Raw genomic sequence first — 18,191 nt, 5'->3', positions numbered from 1 at the left:
ATTTTGAAAAGATTTTCCAAAAGAATTTGCAAAAACAAAACAAGTGGTGCAAATGTGGTCCAAAATGTTAAATAAAAGAAAGCAGTCCATTCATATCTATTGAAATTATCAAATTGGTTTAATTCTAAGTAATCTAGGCACTTACCTTATGCAAACTAGTTCATTTCTGCACTTTATATATTTGCTTTGGTTTGTGTTGGCCTCAATCACCAAAAAGAGGGAGATTGAAAGATAAATAGGGTTAACCTCTTCCCACAATTAATTTTGGTGGTTGAATACCCAACACAAATATATGGACTAACTAGTTTGCTCTAGAATACATGTTCTACAGGTGCACAAAGGTTCAACACAAACCAATAAATATTCAAGTTAGAGATCCAAATTCAAAGGAGCAAAGAAACCAAGTGTGATGTGGTCTGGCGCACCGAACTGTCCGGTGTGCCAGGTCCGTACAGGGCTGAACGAGCCACTCTCGGGTTTTAGCAGGCGCACTCCGCTATAATTCACCAGACTGTCCGGTGTGCCACTAGACTGTCCAGTGCACCAGCGGAGTAACGGCTACTCGCGCAACGGTCGACTCTGCAAAGGCTACAGTGCGTAACAGTGCACGGCAGAAGTCAGAGCAGAACTCAGAGGTGCACCGGACAGTGAACAGGACCTGTCTGGTGCCGCTAGAGGACAATGCCTCCAACGGTCAACTGCTCCCGAACCCTAACGGTTGGGTGACGTGGCGACGCACCGGACAGTGTCCGGTGGCGCACTGGACTGTCCGGTGTGCCCATCGACAGCAGCCTTCCCCAACGGCTTGTTGGTGGTTGAGGGCTATAAATACCCCCAACCACCACAACTCCAAGCATCCAAGTCTTCTGAAGTTTTCATTCAATAAAAGAGCTAGTGCATTCACTCCTAGACACAAATCAAATGATCAAAGCCTCTCCAAGTCCCCAAAATCATCTCAACCACCTAGTGACTTGAGAGAGTGTTTGTTCGTGTTCTTTGTGCTCTTGTTGCTTGGATCGCTTTCTTCCTTCCTCATTCTTATTCCCAAGAGACTTGTAATCAAAGAAAGAGACACCTAAGTTGTGGTGGTCCTTGCGGGGTCTAAGTGACCCGTTTGATTAAGGAGAAAGCTCACTCGGTCTAAGTGACCGTTTGAGAGAGGGAAAGGGTTGAAAGAGACCCGGTCTTTGTGACCACCTCAACGGGGACTAGGTTCTTTGGAACCAAACCTCGGTAAAACAAATCACCATGTTCATCCGCTTGTTTTCCATTTGATTTGTTTTCCCCTCTCTCCTGGACTTTATTTAAGTGCTAACGCTAACCTCGGCATGTAGTGTGTGTTTAAGTTTATAAATTTCAGATTCCGCCTATTCACCCCCCCCCCTCTTGGCGACTTTCACAGTGGCTTGGGTATTTTTATGAATCATTTTCTTGCATATGAATAGCATTATAGTTCTCATATCACTATCTACAACATGCATTCCATTTTCTACTACATCCCAAATGCTAGGATGAAGAGAAAATAAATGATTACGCATCTTATGGCTCCACCAAGAATAATCCTCCCATCAAAGTGAGGAGGTTTTCCTAAAGGAATAGACAATAAATTAGCATTGCCATTATAAGGTATGCGAGAATAATTAAAAGAAGTCTTATAATAGTTTTGCTTGACCGTCTTTTGCTTCGAAGAGGAGCCATCGTTGTCCTTTGGTGAAGTTGAAGAAGTGTCGTTGTCGTAGTAGACGATCTTTTTAATGTGCTTCTTCTTCTTCCCGTCCTTCTTCCCGAATCGCAAGTCGGCGGGCTTTTCTCCCTTTGGCTCATTGTTGAGAGTCTCCTTGTTGGTCACCTTGCCCTTCCCTTTAGCGTTGTCGGCCATCTCTTCGGGTTGTTAGACCCAATAGAAGAGACCGGCTCCAATACCAATTAAGAGCACCTAGAGGGGTGAATAGGTGATTCTAGAAAACTTACTTCAAACAGCACAAACTTGGTCTATAAAAGGTGTTAGTGTAAATTAAAACCATGTTCAGATTAGAAGAAGAGAGAAAAATAGACTCTTCAATTAATTGCTCTCTTGAGATGTGTATTAAATTAGGGGCAATATGTAAGTGAAGTATAAGCACTAAGCAATCTATGTGGATTTGGGTTGTAATCCTCATACTTATTGTGGGTCGTATTGGGCCATTAGATTAGATCTACTATAAATACTTTAATCTAGGATTCTAGAAGGCATTGAATGAAAATAACAGAATTTTAGAGCCAAACATTTGGTTCTTACATGCACCCTTAGTCGTCGGTGAGCGAGGGAAGTCCTCACATCGAGGTGGAGGCATCGTCAGCTAGGGGAGGCCTCTCAATTGGTATCAAAGCCATCGCCATTCTCGGCTGGTGGGGAAGGTCAGTTGTGTGAAGACAGAGAAAGAAGCAACTAGGCACAAACTCCATCCATCTAGAAGGTGAGTTGAGGAGGAGGGACACGGCGACACCACCAATCAAACCCTCTATGCAGTCCCGCTAGGCACTGGACGCTTTTTTAGCAATGGAATCTAAACAGAGTGAGGCGAGGTGGGAGAAGGTGATGTCAGTGTTCGAGAAGTTGACTAGGAAGATGGAAGAGATGGAGGAAGTCTAGCAATAGTTGCTCAAACAGGCAAACTTAGCTATGATTGGGGCAAAACAGGTTGCGGAGGAGAGAACTGCCTTGGTGCAGAAGGTTGAAGAGATGGGTAGGAGTTATCTCGCTTGAGGTTGGAGGCAATGGCGAGAGATATGGAGACCCTAATCGGAGTCATAGGAAGAGTGTATAGGAATGAGAACTAGATGTTACAATCAAGGAGGAGGGAGCGATTTTTCTATGTTGGTGATGCCGAAGTTTGAGGTTGATGAGTATACTAGAGCCATGTGAAGACTGTTGAATCTCTGACAAAAGGGTGGGGGTGGAAGAATTTGTGCAAAAATTTCAAGATGCAAGATACGCTTCAACAGTGCATAACCTAGAACTTGATGAGACTTTCTTTATTACTCAGTCCATCAAGGGGCTCGTAGGAGATATTCAAAGAGTTGTGATGTCTCATTTGCCTTCCACCCTTGATTGTGATATCATGTTGGCCTAATTTTAGCAAGAGATTATGGAGAAGAGAAAGTCTAGGCTATCTAGACTAGGACTAATATGTAAAAGCATGTTGGTTTAGAGGGTTGAACCCTAAGGGGTAGGGGACACTAGTGGTCTGAACAACGAAAGGTAGTTGGGAGAGTACATATAGACGAATGGTTTATGTTTCACATGTGGTGAGAAGTTTGAGCCTAGTCATAGGCCAAATGTTTAAAGGGCATACCTCTTAGTTTAATTCTTTGGTAATTGAAGATATGGACATGGTTATTTCTGTTGAGACTTTGGGGTAGTTAGAACATGAGGATGGTTAGGAGGAAGATACTCACAAGTTATCTTTGAATGCTATCCATGAAGTTGATGCTTCTCAGTGCATTACGATAAGGGATCTCATCAGGAATAAAGTGATGTTAATGTTTGTGGATTCAAGGAGTTTACAAGTTTCGTTAGCCAAGATATCATAGATAAATTGGGTTGAAACCTAATAGCTACAATGCAGTAATGGTGAGAGTGGCCAATGGAGAAATGATGCAGAGCAACCAGTGGGTGAAAATCTTAGGTGATGGGCTGCAGGATATACTTTTACATCTTCTATGAGGATATACCCATTAATGCTTGACCTTATAGATATTTACCTTTGCACAAAAACGAGATTGAAAGACGTGTCTCTGAAATGTTGCACGTAGGACTTATTGTGCCAAGTGTTAGCCCTTTTGCCTCACCAGTTCTTTTGGTGCAAAAATAAGGATGGTTCTTGGAGATTATGTGTGGATTATCGAAAACTCAATGGGATGACAATTAAGAACAGATTACCCATGCCATTAGTAGATGAGATTTTTGATGAGTTAGTTGGGACTCAATATTTTACTAGTTTGGATATGACTACAAGTTACCATCAAATCAGGATCGGGTGGATGATGAACCTAAGCCTTCTTTTAAAGCACACCATGGGCATTACTAGTTTAGAGTTATGCCATTTGGGCTTACTAATGCCCTAGCTACTTTCTAGTGTGCCATGAACTATGTGCTTGGGCCATATTTGCGGAAATATGTGATGGTTTTCATTGATGACATATTAGTCTACAGCACTAGTTGTTTGGATCATCTTCAACATCTAAGATTGGTTTATACTACTCTAAGGGAGCACGAGTTTTATTTTAAGAGGAAGAAGTGTTGTCTTGCACAACCTGAGTTACAGTAAATTGGCCACATAATTTCTAAAGATGGGGTAGCAACATACACATCTAAAACCACAGATATGTTGAAGTGGCTAACACCATCTTCTATCACAAAGTTGAGAGGCTTCCTAGGATTAACTAGGTATTATAGAAAATTTGTCGAACACTATTAGAGTGTTTGCAAAACTTTAACTAAGCTATTGCAAGGGAAAAGGGTATGGCATCAAGATGAAGATACATAGAAAACTTTTGAGACTCCCAAATTAGCCATGACCCAAACACCAGCTCTAGCTTTGCCCAAATTTGATATATCATTTGTCATAGAGACTCATGCCTATGATGAGTGCATTGGAACAATGTTAATGCAAATGGATCGGCATATTGCATTTCTGAACAAGGAATTAGGGGTAAAAATAGACAATTATCCATTTATGAAAAGGAGTTTCTTGCCCTTATTCTAGCAAAGGATAGGTGGTGTCCATATTTGCAAATATCTAAGTTTGTCATTAAGACGGATCATCAGACTCTGTCTTTTCTAGGGGAGCAATAGTTGTTACATGATCTCCGATGAAAGCCAATGACAAAACTAATGGGGCTTCGGTTTAAAATCATTTATAAGAAGTGCAAAGAGAATGTGGTGGCAGATGTATTGTCTCAGGTAGGAGTTGTGATGAATCTAGGAGCTGTAATAGAGGTGTAGCCACTATGAATTCAGGAGGTTATGAACTCCTATCTCATAGATGCATATGCCTAAGACATGTTGCAAAGTCTATCTGTGAATAGTCTAGATGTTGTTGGTTTCTCTTTGTAGCAGGGAGGCATAATCATATTTGGATTGGTACTAGTTCATATCTAAGGACTAAACTAATCTTTGTATTTCATGACTCAACAGTTGGTGGTCATTCAGGTATGTTGGCTACTTACCAACATGTTAAAAAGTTGTTTTCGTGGAAAGGGCTAAAGGTAGATGTGGAGAAGTTTTTGCAACAATGTGGGATATGTCAACAAACAAAAGGGGAGCATCAACACCCTCCTGGTTTGTTAAAACCACTACATGTGCCAGGTGTATCTTGGGAGGAAATTACCATGGATTTCATAATAAATTGCAAAAATCAGAAGGATTTTATACCGTAATGGTTGTGGTGGACAAATTCTCAAAATCTGCTCATTTTCCCACTTAGACATCCCTTTACTGCTCAAGGTGTGGCTCAAGTCATATTGGATAATTTGGTGAAGGTGCATGGCATTCCTAAGTCCATTGTATATAATCGAGACAAGGTTTTCACCAGTGTGTTTTAGAAGCATATTTTCAAACTGCCCAATGTTAAGTTGTTATTGAGTACGGCTTACCATCCCCGAACAGGCAGCCAAAATGAAAGGGTGAATTAGAGTTTGGAGATGTATCTTAGGTGTGCTATTCATGATACTCCACATAAATGGAAATCGTGGCTACCACTAGCTGAATTTTGGTAGGATACGTCGCATCATTACTATTTGGGATGCTCTCCATTCAAAGCTTTGTATGGGTATGATCTCTCAGATCTTGTCGTGCCGGTTTTCATGGGACTAAGGATGAAAGGGTGGTGGATTGGCTGAATCAATAGTCTGCTCATAGTATCATCTTAAAGAACATATATTGAAGGCTTAGTATAGGTTCAAACACTATGCAGACCATAAGAGGGTTCCTCTAGAGTTTTAGGTCGAGGAGGAGGTGTTCCTAAAGTTGCAATCTTACGTGCAACACTTAGTATGTAACTGACCCTAACCAAAGCTCGCTTTCAAATATTTTAGGCGTTATCGGGTGATGGAAAGGATTAGTGTTGTGGCCTACAAGTTGGATCTTCCTGATGGTGCTCACATTCACCTGGTGGTCCATGTGTCTCAGTTAAAGCCTTTTGTATCGAGATCTACAGTGGTGTCCAATTTTTACCTCGATTGGTGGATCTTACCTAGGATGGCCTGCAGCCAAAGGAGATCTTGGATCATAGGCCGGTAAAAAAAGGGAACGTCGTTGTCACTCAAGTGTTGATCAAATGGTTTGGGTGTCGATGGACTCTAAAACTTGGGATGATTTTCATGTGGTCAGATCTTGTTTTATGACACCTATTGCTTAGTGACAAGCAAGAACTTAAGCAAGTAGATGTCATGTCTGACAAGGCTGAGAACTAATGTTCATCAACAAGGGATTGGTGAGGGAGAAGACTAAGCAGTAGAATTTTTTGGTCTGAGTTGTTAATCTTTGATCTGAGTGGATTCGGGTGGTAATCATCGTAGTTGCTATGGGCCATATTGGGCCATTAGAATAGATCTACTATTAATATTGTAATCTAGGATTCTAGAATGCATCGAATGAAAATAACAAATATCTATTAGAGCCAATGGAAGTTGCCTAGCGGGGGGTGAATAGGTGAAACCTGAAAATTATAAACTTTGAACACGCACTATGCCCAGGGTTAGTGTTAGAAATAATTCGGAGTGCGGAAGATAGTTCTCCTTGCTATGAGTTGCTCAATCAATGCGGATAACTTTGGGAGCAAACTCAAAAAAATATGAGAAAGGGAACTTTGGACAGGGGAGAGAGGGAAGAAACAAATCGAGTGATGATGATCAACTCAAATGAACACGGTGATTTGTTTCCCGGGGTTCGGTTCCAAATAACCTAGTCCCCATTGAGGAGGCCACAAAGACCGGGTCTATTCCAACCCTTTCCCTCTCTCAATCGGTCACTTAGACCGGTTGAGTGCTTCTCCTTAATCACACGGGTCACTAAGACCCCGCAAGGATCACCACACAATTAGGTGTCTCTTGCTAGCTTTATAAAGCACTTAGAAGAATTAGAGTGAGAAGAAGAAAGCAATCCAAGCAACAAGAGCAACAAAAGAACACAAATTACCCTCTCTCAAGTCACTAAGCACTTGAGTTGATTTTGGAACTTGGAGAGGGTTTGATCCTTTGATTGTGTCTTGGAGTGTATGTCTTTGCTCTAGTATTGAATGTGAAGGTCTGAAAACTTGGATAGCTTCAATGGAGGTGGTTGGGGGTATTTATAGCCTCCAACCACTTCCTAGCCGTTAGCTGAGTTTGTTGTCGATAGGCACACCGGACAGTCCGGTGGTGCATCGGACATGGCATTGTTCACTGTCCGGTGCGTGCCACGTCAGCCAACCGTTGAGGTTTGGAGCGTTTGACCATTGAAGTCATTTATCCTCTTGCGGCACCGGACAGTCCGGTGGCACACCGGACAGTCCGGTGCATTCTGACTTTGTAGTTCTGACTTCTGCTCTGTCCACTGTTCATTCGTCAGCGCAGTCGACCGTGGAGAAGTTGACCGTTGTTCCATTGGCTCATCGGATAGTCCGGTGGCACAATGGACAGTCCTGTGAATTATAGCAGACGCGCGCTGAGAAAACCCGAGAGCAGCCAGTTCGTGAGGTGCCTCGACCTAGGCACCGGACAGTGTCCGGTGCGCCACTGGATGCACCTTTTGTTTTTGCTCCAAACTTTGTAGAGTTCCCCAACTTACTTTCTTTGTTGGTTTATGTTGAACTTTATGCAATTGAGATAAATGACAACTAGGCAAACTAGTTAGTTCATATGGTTTGTGATGGACATCAAACACCAAAATTGACTATAGGAAATAGTTAGGCCCAATTGCCTTTCACCCAAACCTGTTGAGTTAATGTGGGCCTGGCCCAATTTAATATTCAATGCTAAAGGCACACTTTAATGCTACGGTGTACTAGTACTTCAGTACCATAACCGAAAGTTGAATGGACAATTCAATCAACTTAAATAGGTGGACTTTTGGTGCATCTATTGAGAAACTGAGAAAAGGATGAAGGACTGCCACACACGCGCTGCTGGCTGGGCCGGGCCGAGGCCGTGGCTGTGGTATGACCGTCCATTACTGTTGTTCGTTACTGGTCGTTTCATATGTTCTGGCTAGTAACGGACGGGCTGTAATGACTGTCAGCTAGTAACATACGTCACTGATGGTGTCAGTTTTTGGCTAGCTGTAATGGTAGTTCTGATGGCGACCGTTATTGTCTATTGGCCTCCCTCTGCGCGTGTATATATATGGAGGGGGTGAGGCTAATTCTGGTTACGACGACAGTACACACATACAGACTCAGACACGTTGCACACAACCATTCTCGTCCCACCTTCTGCGAGCACAGAGAGTGTGGGAGAGTAGGCCTCCAAAATCGCTGTTCGCAGAGAGACACTTGCACGGGTGTTCGGGCGATCAAGTTTTTGGGGAGCGTACTCGCGACTGATCGCTTCGTCCACCCAACCAACACTGATCAAGTTCCTCGTCACCGGCACCGTTCGAGAGACTACACTACGTACATCTGCCTGCATTGACTGCATACGACTACATCGAACATACACACGAGATGTCTCGTGTGAATGGAGCCATTGATGCCTTGAGCATCGGTACCTCCGCAGGGTACATTCTGTTCTTAGTAATTGTGCATGTTTTATTGTTGTTTACTGCTTATATGAGTAGTGATACACACATGCACATACATGTTGTCACATACATCACTCTGGTTTTCTGGATTAAATTAAAACTGAAAATGTCTATTTGTCCAACAAAACCTTCAGTTCTTAGAGCATCTCCAATAGTTATGTAAACAACTCCGTAAATATGAATTTTAAAAGTTTTCAGAGAAAAATCTTCTCCAACAGTTATGTAAAGCACGTCCTTAAATTTACAAACTCACTACAAAACCTAATTTCATCTCTACATTTATAAACCTCGTTGGGACTCTCTAAATCAATGTTGGTTCTAAATCCATCGCATAAACCATATTTTGGCCACCGTTTTGTGTCATCCCACTGTCCCATTGACCACAAATCTATCTCCAGTGTTATGTGTTGTCATCATGCCGTCGTCGTGACCTTCTAGTCTTCCATCGATAACTTCGACCTTCCAAGACATTATGGAAGGTTGTTGATGAGCTAGCTCAATTTAAAATAGAAAGTATGCTCACTATTATGTTGACATGAACAATTTAAAAATTAGCAACCAATAAATAGAAAATTGTTAGAGCACACACATTTTTCTACTCCTTAAAGTGATTTAGCAACTTCTTAAATCTGTAGTTTAGGGTGCTAAATTTACATAACTAGTGGAGATGCTCTTAGGGCATGTACAATGATGTTTAATGTAGATGCTTTTGATGTGTTTAGACTGGGTATTTGTAAAAAAACGTGGAGCTGTCTCTTCGTGAAGAGACTCCTCTGGCTCGTAACCCAAGTAGCAGCAGATGCTTCACTTCCCACTATACGAATTTGTCGTCTGTTCTAACGATCCGATGTTGTACAAGAGCATTTAATTATATATTTATTAATAGGCTATATTTATAGACACTCCATTGTATAATAGAGTCTATTAGTTGTCTCTTGTGGTTGGAGAATCATTTTGGTGTTGTTGAGAACCAAAATGAGCGGCCGGACGGTCCGCGTCGGTGGTCCGGACGGTCCGCGTCGGTGGTCCGGACGGTCCGCACGTGCGCAGAACCAATTAGGGTTCCGAGTTTCTTGCTACAGTTGTTAGCTAGATTCACGAAATTAGCTCGGTGAATTTGTTTGTAACGGGTCCAGCCCCCCTCCTCTATAAATATAGAGGAATACGACCGATTAATCACCATCAATCGAATCAACAATCAATTTATTTCGCATTTATTTCTTGTACATTTAGGAGTAGATCTAGTCTAGTTCGAGTTTAGCCTTCCAATCCCCAAATTCTCTGCTTCTCTTCGACTCTACGTCGATTAGAGGAGTCTAGGTCAGCCTGTCGAGCCTAGACAACACCTAGGATCTCTCCTCCCCGATGGGGTCCCTCCCGGCAGCAAGATCCAGGCGCCGCCGGTGACCTTCACCGCCCCTGCGCACGCGCGGACCGTCTAGCCCGTCAGGCAGGAAAACCTAGGCCTGCCCCAAGTCATGGACCGTCCGGCCCCTGTTCGCAGACCGACCGCGCCTGTGCAGGGAGCACCGCCGCCCGTTTTCACGTAGTGATTGGCACCCGAAAAGGTGTCAACACACTTTTGGGCGACTCCGCTGGGGACATTTCATATAGACCAATCAAGATCAGCCCTCAATGGCCGGTTCAAAGGATAGCTCTGAAGTTTCCACCAGCAATATCATCAAGCCGACATGGGAAACCTTGCCGGCTGAAGAACAGCTCCTATTCGAGGAGCGCCAGGATCAGCTGATCAAGGAAGCAAAGGCAAAATTCGTGGCCGACTTCAAGGTGGACAGGAACAACAAAGTCGTTCAGCAACGGGCGATAGATCTGGCTTCACTCCGACCTACTACGAATATCCCTAATGTAAGTGACACCAATGAGCTCCAATCTCTTAAATCTTACATAGATGAACAGTGAGAGCAAATGCAACATATCGTAGGGGGTATACAAAATAATTATAAAAGGCTAATGCGTGCATTTGATAAGTCTACTATTGCAAATTTTTCTTCGCACGAGGTTAAATTGGGGGAAAACACAAGTAATTCATCGGCTACACGTTGTCACAACCAGTCACAACCCCTTTATGGGATGCCGATAGACATGTACCCTAGGCAACAACAGCCTCCCACGCACATCAGCGATAAATTTGCCGATCTGCGCATGTTCGGACCGACTGCACGTGAGCACGGACCATCCGGGCCAGCAACGGCCGGTCCCATTTAATTGTAATGAGTTACCGAGATATGCGGTCGAGCCGCCACTTGCTACGCGAGCCCTAAACTACCTAGTCGAACCGTCCGCATACAGCGACGGACGGTCCGCATACGATCACGGACGGTCCGACCATATGGCCGGACAGTCCGCACACGCAGCCGAACGGTCCGCGTATCCGACCGGACGGTCTGGCACAGGGTTGTTTGAGGAGGATTGTTACCTAAATCCTCATTCGTCCTAGCAACACTTCCCATCGCACTATACAATGCACCAGCAACATAACTTACCATTTCAAACACGTGGGGGAGAATACTTTCCAGCCCATAGAAGGTCAGGAAGAGATGACCAGTCTTATGAACCACATAGGACAAATATTAGTACACCACAAAACTCAAGCCAATGGGGGGGAAGATGACATACCAACATCCAAACAACCTCACCCATTTTGGATCAAAGAGTCAGTGGTCTTCCACCGATTGCATCGATATAGTAAGGGAGGAAATAGCTGGGGTGTTCACAGTCATATTGGAAACCTTATGATAGCCAATTTGACCATCTCTCATACCCACAGGGGACCAGAATACCCGAATTCGCAAAGTTTTTGGGTGACCAAGGAAAGAGCTCATTGGTGTGCATTTATTTTCTAATTTTGGCCATTTGCTCTTTGACCGATATATCACGAGATTCATCAACAAGAATAGAGAACACACAATCACTCATGTCTTCTTTTATTGCCCTCGATATTGCCTTGGCGCAACAGCTTGCAAGTTCTTTTTGAATTGTTCCAGAAGTCATTTTTGCATTCTTATGACAAAGCTCATCAAATGTCTTTCTCACTTCCTCATTTCTAATTTTGTACCACTCAAGAGTCTCAAGAAAATTCCCTTTATTTAGTGAAGTAACAGTTTCATCATGGCCATGAAATGGTTCACCTTGCAATGCAAGCAGACTTACAATACGCAAAGAAGTTTCCAATCGAGTTTCGTACTTCACAAGTGCATCTTTGCTATGAGTTATGACTTTATGTTTTAAACTTGATCTTTGATTATCAAAATCCTCAAAAGTCGATCTTGCCCGATTGTGCAAACTACTCGGACCCCCAACATGTTTTATAAATATCAACAAGGCATTCTTCCATTGCTTGAAGCCCGTTTTTGTGAAAGTGTCATGACTGAATTTCTCATCTTTGCAATCATCTCTAAAAAGATAGCAATAATAGCAATAAGCAATATCTTTCACCAAACTATATTCCAACCAATTGTGTTGCTTAAACCAATGTTCCTGAAATGACCTTTTATCATGTGCTTTAGGAAAATTATGACCAATAGGTTGTGTTGGACCTTTTTCTATGAATGCCCTCCTATCTTCACTTCTAATATTAGGAGCAAATTGATCAATTGGAATGCGAATACCGGGATCAGAGATAATATGATCCATATGAAACTCATTGACTGTACTACCTGTTCCACTGACATCTTGTTCATATTGGACCTCTTCATTGTCCACCTCTTGGCCAACTCCACTCCCATGAGTACTTGGGTTTGTAATACTAGAAGTCCGGCTAAAATAGCTCTTTAAATCTACAAATTTGTGACTTCGTCCTCTTTCCCTTTGATTTGGCATCATTATCACCTGCAAGTTTGTGACAAACATCAACATTCAAACAATCAAATTATCCAACAGACAAGAAGTTGTTTGCTTACAGCTTACAAGCTTACAATTAAAGGCGTGGCCGCGTGGGCGTCTGCCGTGTGCCGACTGCCGTGTCCAGCGGGGCGGAATCCAGTGGGGGCATCAGGTCGGACTCCGGTGGACGCAGGGACGCAGTCCGGTGGCCGGTGGGCTGGCAGGCGGAGCTCGGCGCGTTGCGCGGGACAGGGACGGGGCGGGCGACAGTCGCCACTCGGCGTCTCGGCCTCGGCGGACGACGGGAGACACTCGGCGCCGGCGGAAGGCACAGGCGTGGCCACTCGGCGTCTCGATCTCGGCCTCGGCGGACGGCAGAAGGCACAACGGCGTCGCGACTTAACTTCAGGCGACGGCGATTGTGTCCTGAGGGAGTGAGGGTTAGTGATGGATTGGAATTTGGCTGGGACCTAGAGCCACTTGGGCTGGGCTAGCGGATCTGCTAATTTTTTTTGGTATGGCTTGGGCCATAATGGGCCCTCCGCCCCTGTGTGTGAGAGAGAGAGCGAGAGAAAGGATGATTTGAGATAGCTGAAAATTAGTTAATTTTTGTCTGCCTCTATCAAACGGCTAGTGCGGACCAATTTTTACAAATTTTTCTAAAGATCTGCAAAAAAAAATATTTTAGTCCACCAAAATTTAGTTGATGCTTCGTAAGATTGTTTTCATACATGTGATCATTCGGAGATTTAATTGTGAAGTAAGTTAATATGACCCTAAATAAAAAAATTTATTGGCTTCCATTTACCCCCTCTCTACCTTGGATTCACATCTCTCGGGCCGCATGCGGGATCGGGTCCGAAGACTTTTGCTGAAGATACAAAAGTGACATTGTGTCCTGTGTTCGGATAGTTGGATAACCAAGATAAGCTGAAAGGGACTTGTCACTTGCCAGTACTGTCACCAACCACATGTAACACTTGGTGCAGAATGGAAGTGAGAACACCAGGATTGAAAACTAAGGTCCTACCACAGAGAATTCGGAAGAATATTCCACAAGCTTGTTGCACGAGCGCAATCAAACAGAACTTCGTGCACGTGAAAACAACTGGCTAGTACGTTTTTTTCTCTCAGAAAAGTTTACAACATTACAACCATAAAGATCAGCACTAACATTATGAGTTTGTTATCATGAGTGGCATGTCATGCGTGCCAGACAAACAACAGGTACATTCATACATAGCATAACTTACAACATGATACAAGCTACAGAGCACGGTCAATCTTACATATAGAAAAAAAAAAGAGAGGGAATCCTTCTTAATGCAGTTTCTGTGCGGAAGCGGGATCAAGCTTGAGCCCTCGTTTGAGGATTTGCATGGAAGGCCGACTGCCTATTTTGACCCACCAGCAGATTTAACGACAGAGAAGTAGACACCGTTTCCTGACCAGGCTCCCCTATGCTTAGCTTTGACATGCTCACAAGTTCATCAACATTAATTGGATTCTTGGAATGAACTGCAACAGGCTTGACAATCTCGTGCGTTTCTTGAGGCAGATCACCTCCATCTTCCTGATTTGGCCAGAAAGGAACTGAGAATTGCAAGAACGGTGAGAAATAAGCTGGAACAATCATCGGATAGGTAGGCTGTAAACTCTCGGGCATAAGAGCTGAAGCTGCAGAACTCTCCGCAACAGCAGAAGTATCTGACTCCATCGATTCCACCTCCTCCTCCTCCTCCACAGGGGGAGGCAGTGGTGGTTGATTTAACACTGAGGTCTCTGGCTCTTGACTTCCAGGAAGGGGTGGAAGGTCCATGGACTGTAAAACAAACAGAGCACAGCTCAGTTCAAATTATATGCAAAGCACTAGTAATTGCTCCCAGCTCCAGATTCTTGTGAGAATCACTCCTGGACAGCCAAATGGCTACAGAAAATTCCTCTCCACCACTTCATTTAATCCCCACCAGAATCACTCTAAATCACTTCTGACCTACTTCCCCATCAAAATTGCTAGAATTAAGAATCAACAAATAAAGCTCTACCAAACAGGCCGTAAGAACTACCTAATGAGATCAAGGATAGGACACTGCGCATAACCGTCACCAGTGTTATCTAAATGCTAAACAGTAAACAGTTGGTCACCCAGTGTTCACTGTTTAGACGGTGTTTAAACTGAGTTAAACGATCTAAACGCTTTTGTATAGTACCACTAAAATATACATATTTTATGTATGCAAAAGTCAAACATACATATACCAGAAAGTATACACATTTACATATGTAAAAAATATGTATCCTAGCAAAAAAAATTGAGGAAAGGAACTAAATTCCACTCTTACAATGTTAATTAGTATGGTGCCAATGCGATAGTTGTAATCTGCCTGTTGAATAAACAGTGAGTTAAACAGCAATTTAACCCATTTAATCATGTTTAAGCCATTTAGACCGTACAGTTTAAACAGTCCAACCATTTGATGGAACGTTTAAGGCCTAAATGACACAGCTGGCCTTTTACCATTTACACAATGTTTAAACAGCGAACAATGAGTGTCAGTAACACATACAAGCGACTGAACTAGATCCAAAATGTTGCACAAGTATAAGTAATATGATATTTATTACAAAAAAAGCAATAGTGTAGTTACAACACATGTATGAGTACAAAACAAGGCAAAAGCAAGCAATCAAGGTAAATCAAGCAAGTTACCTCATCAGGCACCATGTCAAAAAGGCTAGACCTTCTCTTCCTTCTGCTCATATTTGATTGACGTATAAAATATTTTTGAGCATGACTTGCTACTTGAGTAGGTGTTCTTGAGACCACGAAATTACGAGAAATCCCTCGCCAATCACCTTTCCCAAGCTTTTGTAATCCCAGCAAAAACCTCCGGTGTTCTTCTTCAGTCCAAGGAACACCTGTAAGAGCAACCTCAATCAGCAATGCAGCCATGCAGGTAGGCAGCAATATGTGAAGCAACAAGAAACCAGTGAACAGAAAGGAATGGACAGCAGCATATTAACAGACTATGGTAAAAGTTAGCATCACCACCTTGCTGTTAAACAAATCATATAGGTAGGGTGTCATCGACAAACAGAGGACTAGCCAAACAGCACAAAATCAGAACAGAGATGGGCATAATATGCAGAAGGTGCCACTTGACTTACATTGAAGGGCAGGCCTAGTGTAGTGGTGAGAGCTGTCTCATGAGTCACCCAGTCCGAGTTTGAAACAACCTCTCTGTATTTATGGGGGAAGGTTTGACTCAGTTTTACTCTTTTCTTAGACCCTACAGGATTGCCTCGGTTTATCCCTTCCGCAGACCCCACTCATGTGGGAGCCTCCGGCACTGTGTTTGCCCTTTTCTTGCCACTTGACTTACATTAAAACACCTACCACCCACCACCAAGTGTAACCCAAGAACTAGATATCACTGTTCGTGTAAAAATCTCACAAGAATCAGCAGCAATAATTAACAATAAAGATAAAACTTGCAGAACATTGGTATTCATGTATCAAGCATTTGATTTTTCCCCATAACATATGAAAAAACTTGTTTCCTTATCAAGTATGGGCAGCCGGAATATGGCACTGTGTAATAGTAATTACATCCCAGTGCAGTAGCACATTACACCAGACCGTGACCATTAGCACATGTATGGCATACATAAGACAACGTTTCAGCAGTTAGCGCAGCGGTTTCAATTGCTCGGCATATCCTTCCTGATTACGCAGCCCTGTACCTTTGATTACGCAGCCCTCTATGCCTCTACAGCCATTCAGCATAACGAATCAGTGACAAATTTCATCAAAATCAACTGACACCACTGCTTGGAGCAATCCATAACCCATTTTCTAAAAGTTTCTAGAGCTGAGTTTGTTAAATTATCCCCATGACCCAGTCAAACGACATAGGGCAGGTGGTCCTTGCACCAGTCAGGGGCTGAATTCGAGTACCATATGTATCAACTCAACTAGTACAATATCGATACAATAGTAGTACTCAGCACAGTGTGGTATTACCATTAATGATTTTCTCTCAGCCGGTGCAGTACCCGTTTCCCAACCTTACAGGTACCTAATCAGTGAGCACTAGCCACTAGGTGCATCTAAAAAGAGTAAGCCGAGTAGGCAGGAGAGAAATGAATGGAAAAACTTGGAGCTGGTTAGAGCTGGAAGGATCTATTATCTAGGGTTCTGCATCGAGTGGTAGCGGGTGGATGATCGATTCGAGAGGAGGGGGCAGAGATCGGGCGGTAACTGACCTTTCTTACGCTCGCGGCTGGCGGAGGACGACCCCTGGACGAAGTCGTCGGAGGCGTAGCCCCCGCCGCCGTCGGCGAGGTCGGGCCCGTCGGCGGGCGACGCGCCGCCGCTGGTTGACCCCGCGGAGAGGAGGGAGAGGTTCCCCATGCTTGCGCTCTTGCGGATGGCCGAGCCATCGGTGAGGCGCACCCCGAAGATCTTGACCCCGCGGTTGGGGCACGTCCGCGAGTTGTGCCCGTTGTGGCTGCAGTGCGAGCACCGCCGCGTCATCCCGCCGCCAGCCAGGGTTCGTGCGGTTTGCGTGTGTCGGGACTCGTGAGAGGAACGACGGTGGTGATGGTGATGGGAGGAGGACCGGAGCCGGTGCGAGGAAGCCGTGTGAGGAGAGGAGGTGATGAATGGAGGGGAGAGGGTTAACTCAACTGTTAAGTGGTGATTGCTTAAGCTGGTCGGCGAGCGTGGGCCGTCCACGTGGCGGATATTCTCGCGGGGATATACGTGTGCGTGGGGGACTCGGGCAGCGGCTTGTGGGGCACGCCTCGCTTCCTGGCTGGCTCCACTCTGCCTGCCGTCAGCCTCCTTCCGATTTGTTCTCAATCGCCGGGTCCTCGGACCATTTACTGACAAATTGAGCAAAGGCGAACCAACCTGCGATCGTGTCCATTTCCTGTTTTAAGATCTGGACGATACGTTTCTTTCCTTAGAGCAACTCCAGTGGTTCTCTAAAACACTTTCTAAATCAATAATTTAGCTAGTTAACATGAAAACTATTCTCCAATAGTTCTCTAAATGAACTTTCTAAATTTAACAACTTGTCATCTAACCCCATTTTCTCTCTACATTTGGCAACCATTTAACAACTCACTAAACAAAAATGTTGACTGCATTATATAGTTTTTGTGACTTATTTTTTATGTGGATAAATACAAAACAAAATTACAACCTATATTTAGAGAACTATTGGAGAACTCACATTTTTTTACTCCAAAAGCTATTTAGCAACTTCTTAAATCTGTGATTTAGAGAGCTAAAATTTACATAACTATTGGAGTTGCTCTTATGTAACGAGGCTTAGGTCTTATTTAAAAGAACCCAGTTTTTAAAAAACCAGTTTTTATCTTTTAACTAGGAGAGTTCAGCTTCTTAGTTTTTAAGAAGCTAGTAATCCTAAAATTAGCGCCGATCCGGTCGCCAATCAGTACGATGAGAACCGATGGCGGTGCTCTCTGCGGAGATGCGGATGGTCCGTGGCCAGGGGCCGAACGTCTGCGACCTGGCGCAGAGGCTAGGGTCCTGCCTGACGAGCCGGACAGTCCGCGC

General features: G+C 43.8%; 1 protein-coding gene across 1 annotated transcript; it reads right to left on the bottom strand.

Moving 5' to 3' along the window:
* Nucleotides 1-13,704: 13,704 nt before the first annotated feature.
* Nucleotides 13,705-17,227, bottom strand: LOC100383177 (uncharacterized). Its single transcript, NM_001175842.1, is given in 3 exon segments — nt 13,705-14,426; nt 15,315-15,523; nt 16,871-17,227. Coding segments are annotated over 3 exon segments (954 nt in total). The 5' UTR covers nt 17,142-17,227; the 3' UTR covers nt 13,705-13,952.
* Between the last annotated feature and the right edge of the window lie 964 nt (nt 17,228-18,191).

The sequence above is a fragment of the Zea mays genome, chromosome 1 (genome assembly GCF_902167145.1).
Source record: "Zea mays cultivar B73 chromosome 1, Zm-B73-REFERENCE-NAM-5.0, whole genome shotgun sequence".
Lineage (NCBI taxonomy): Eukaryota > Viridiplantae > Streptophyta > Magnoliopsida > Poales > Poaceae > Zea > Zea mays.
This window is presented reverse-complemented; position numbering and strand designations above follow the sequence as displayed.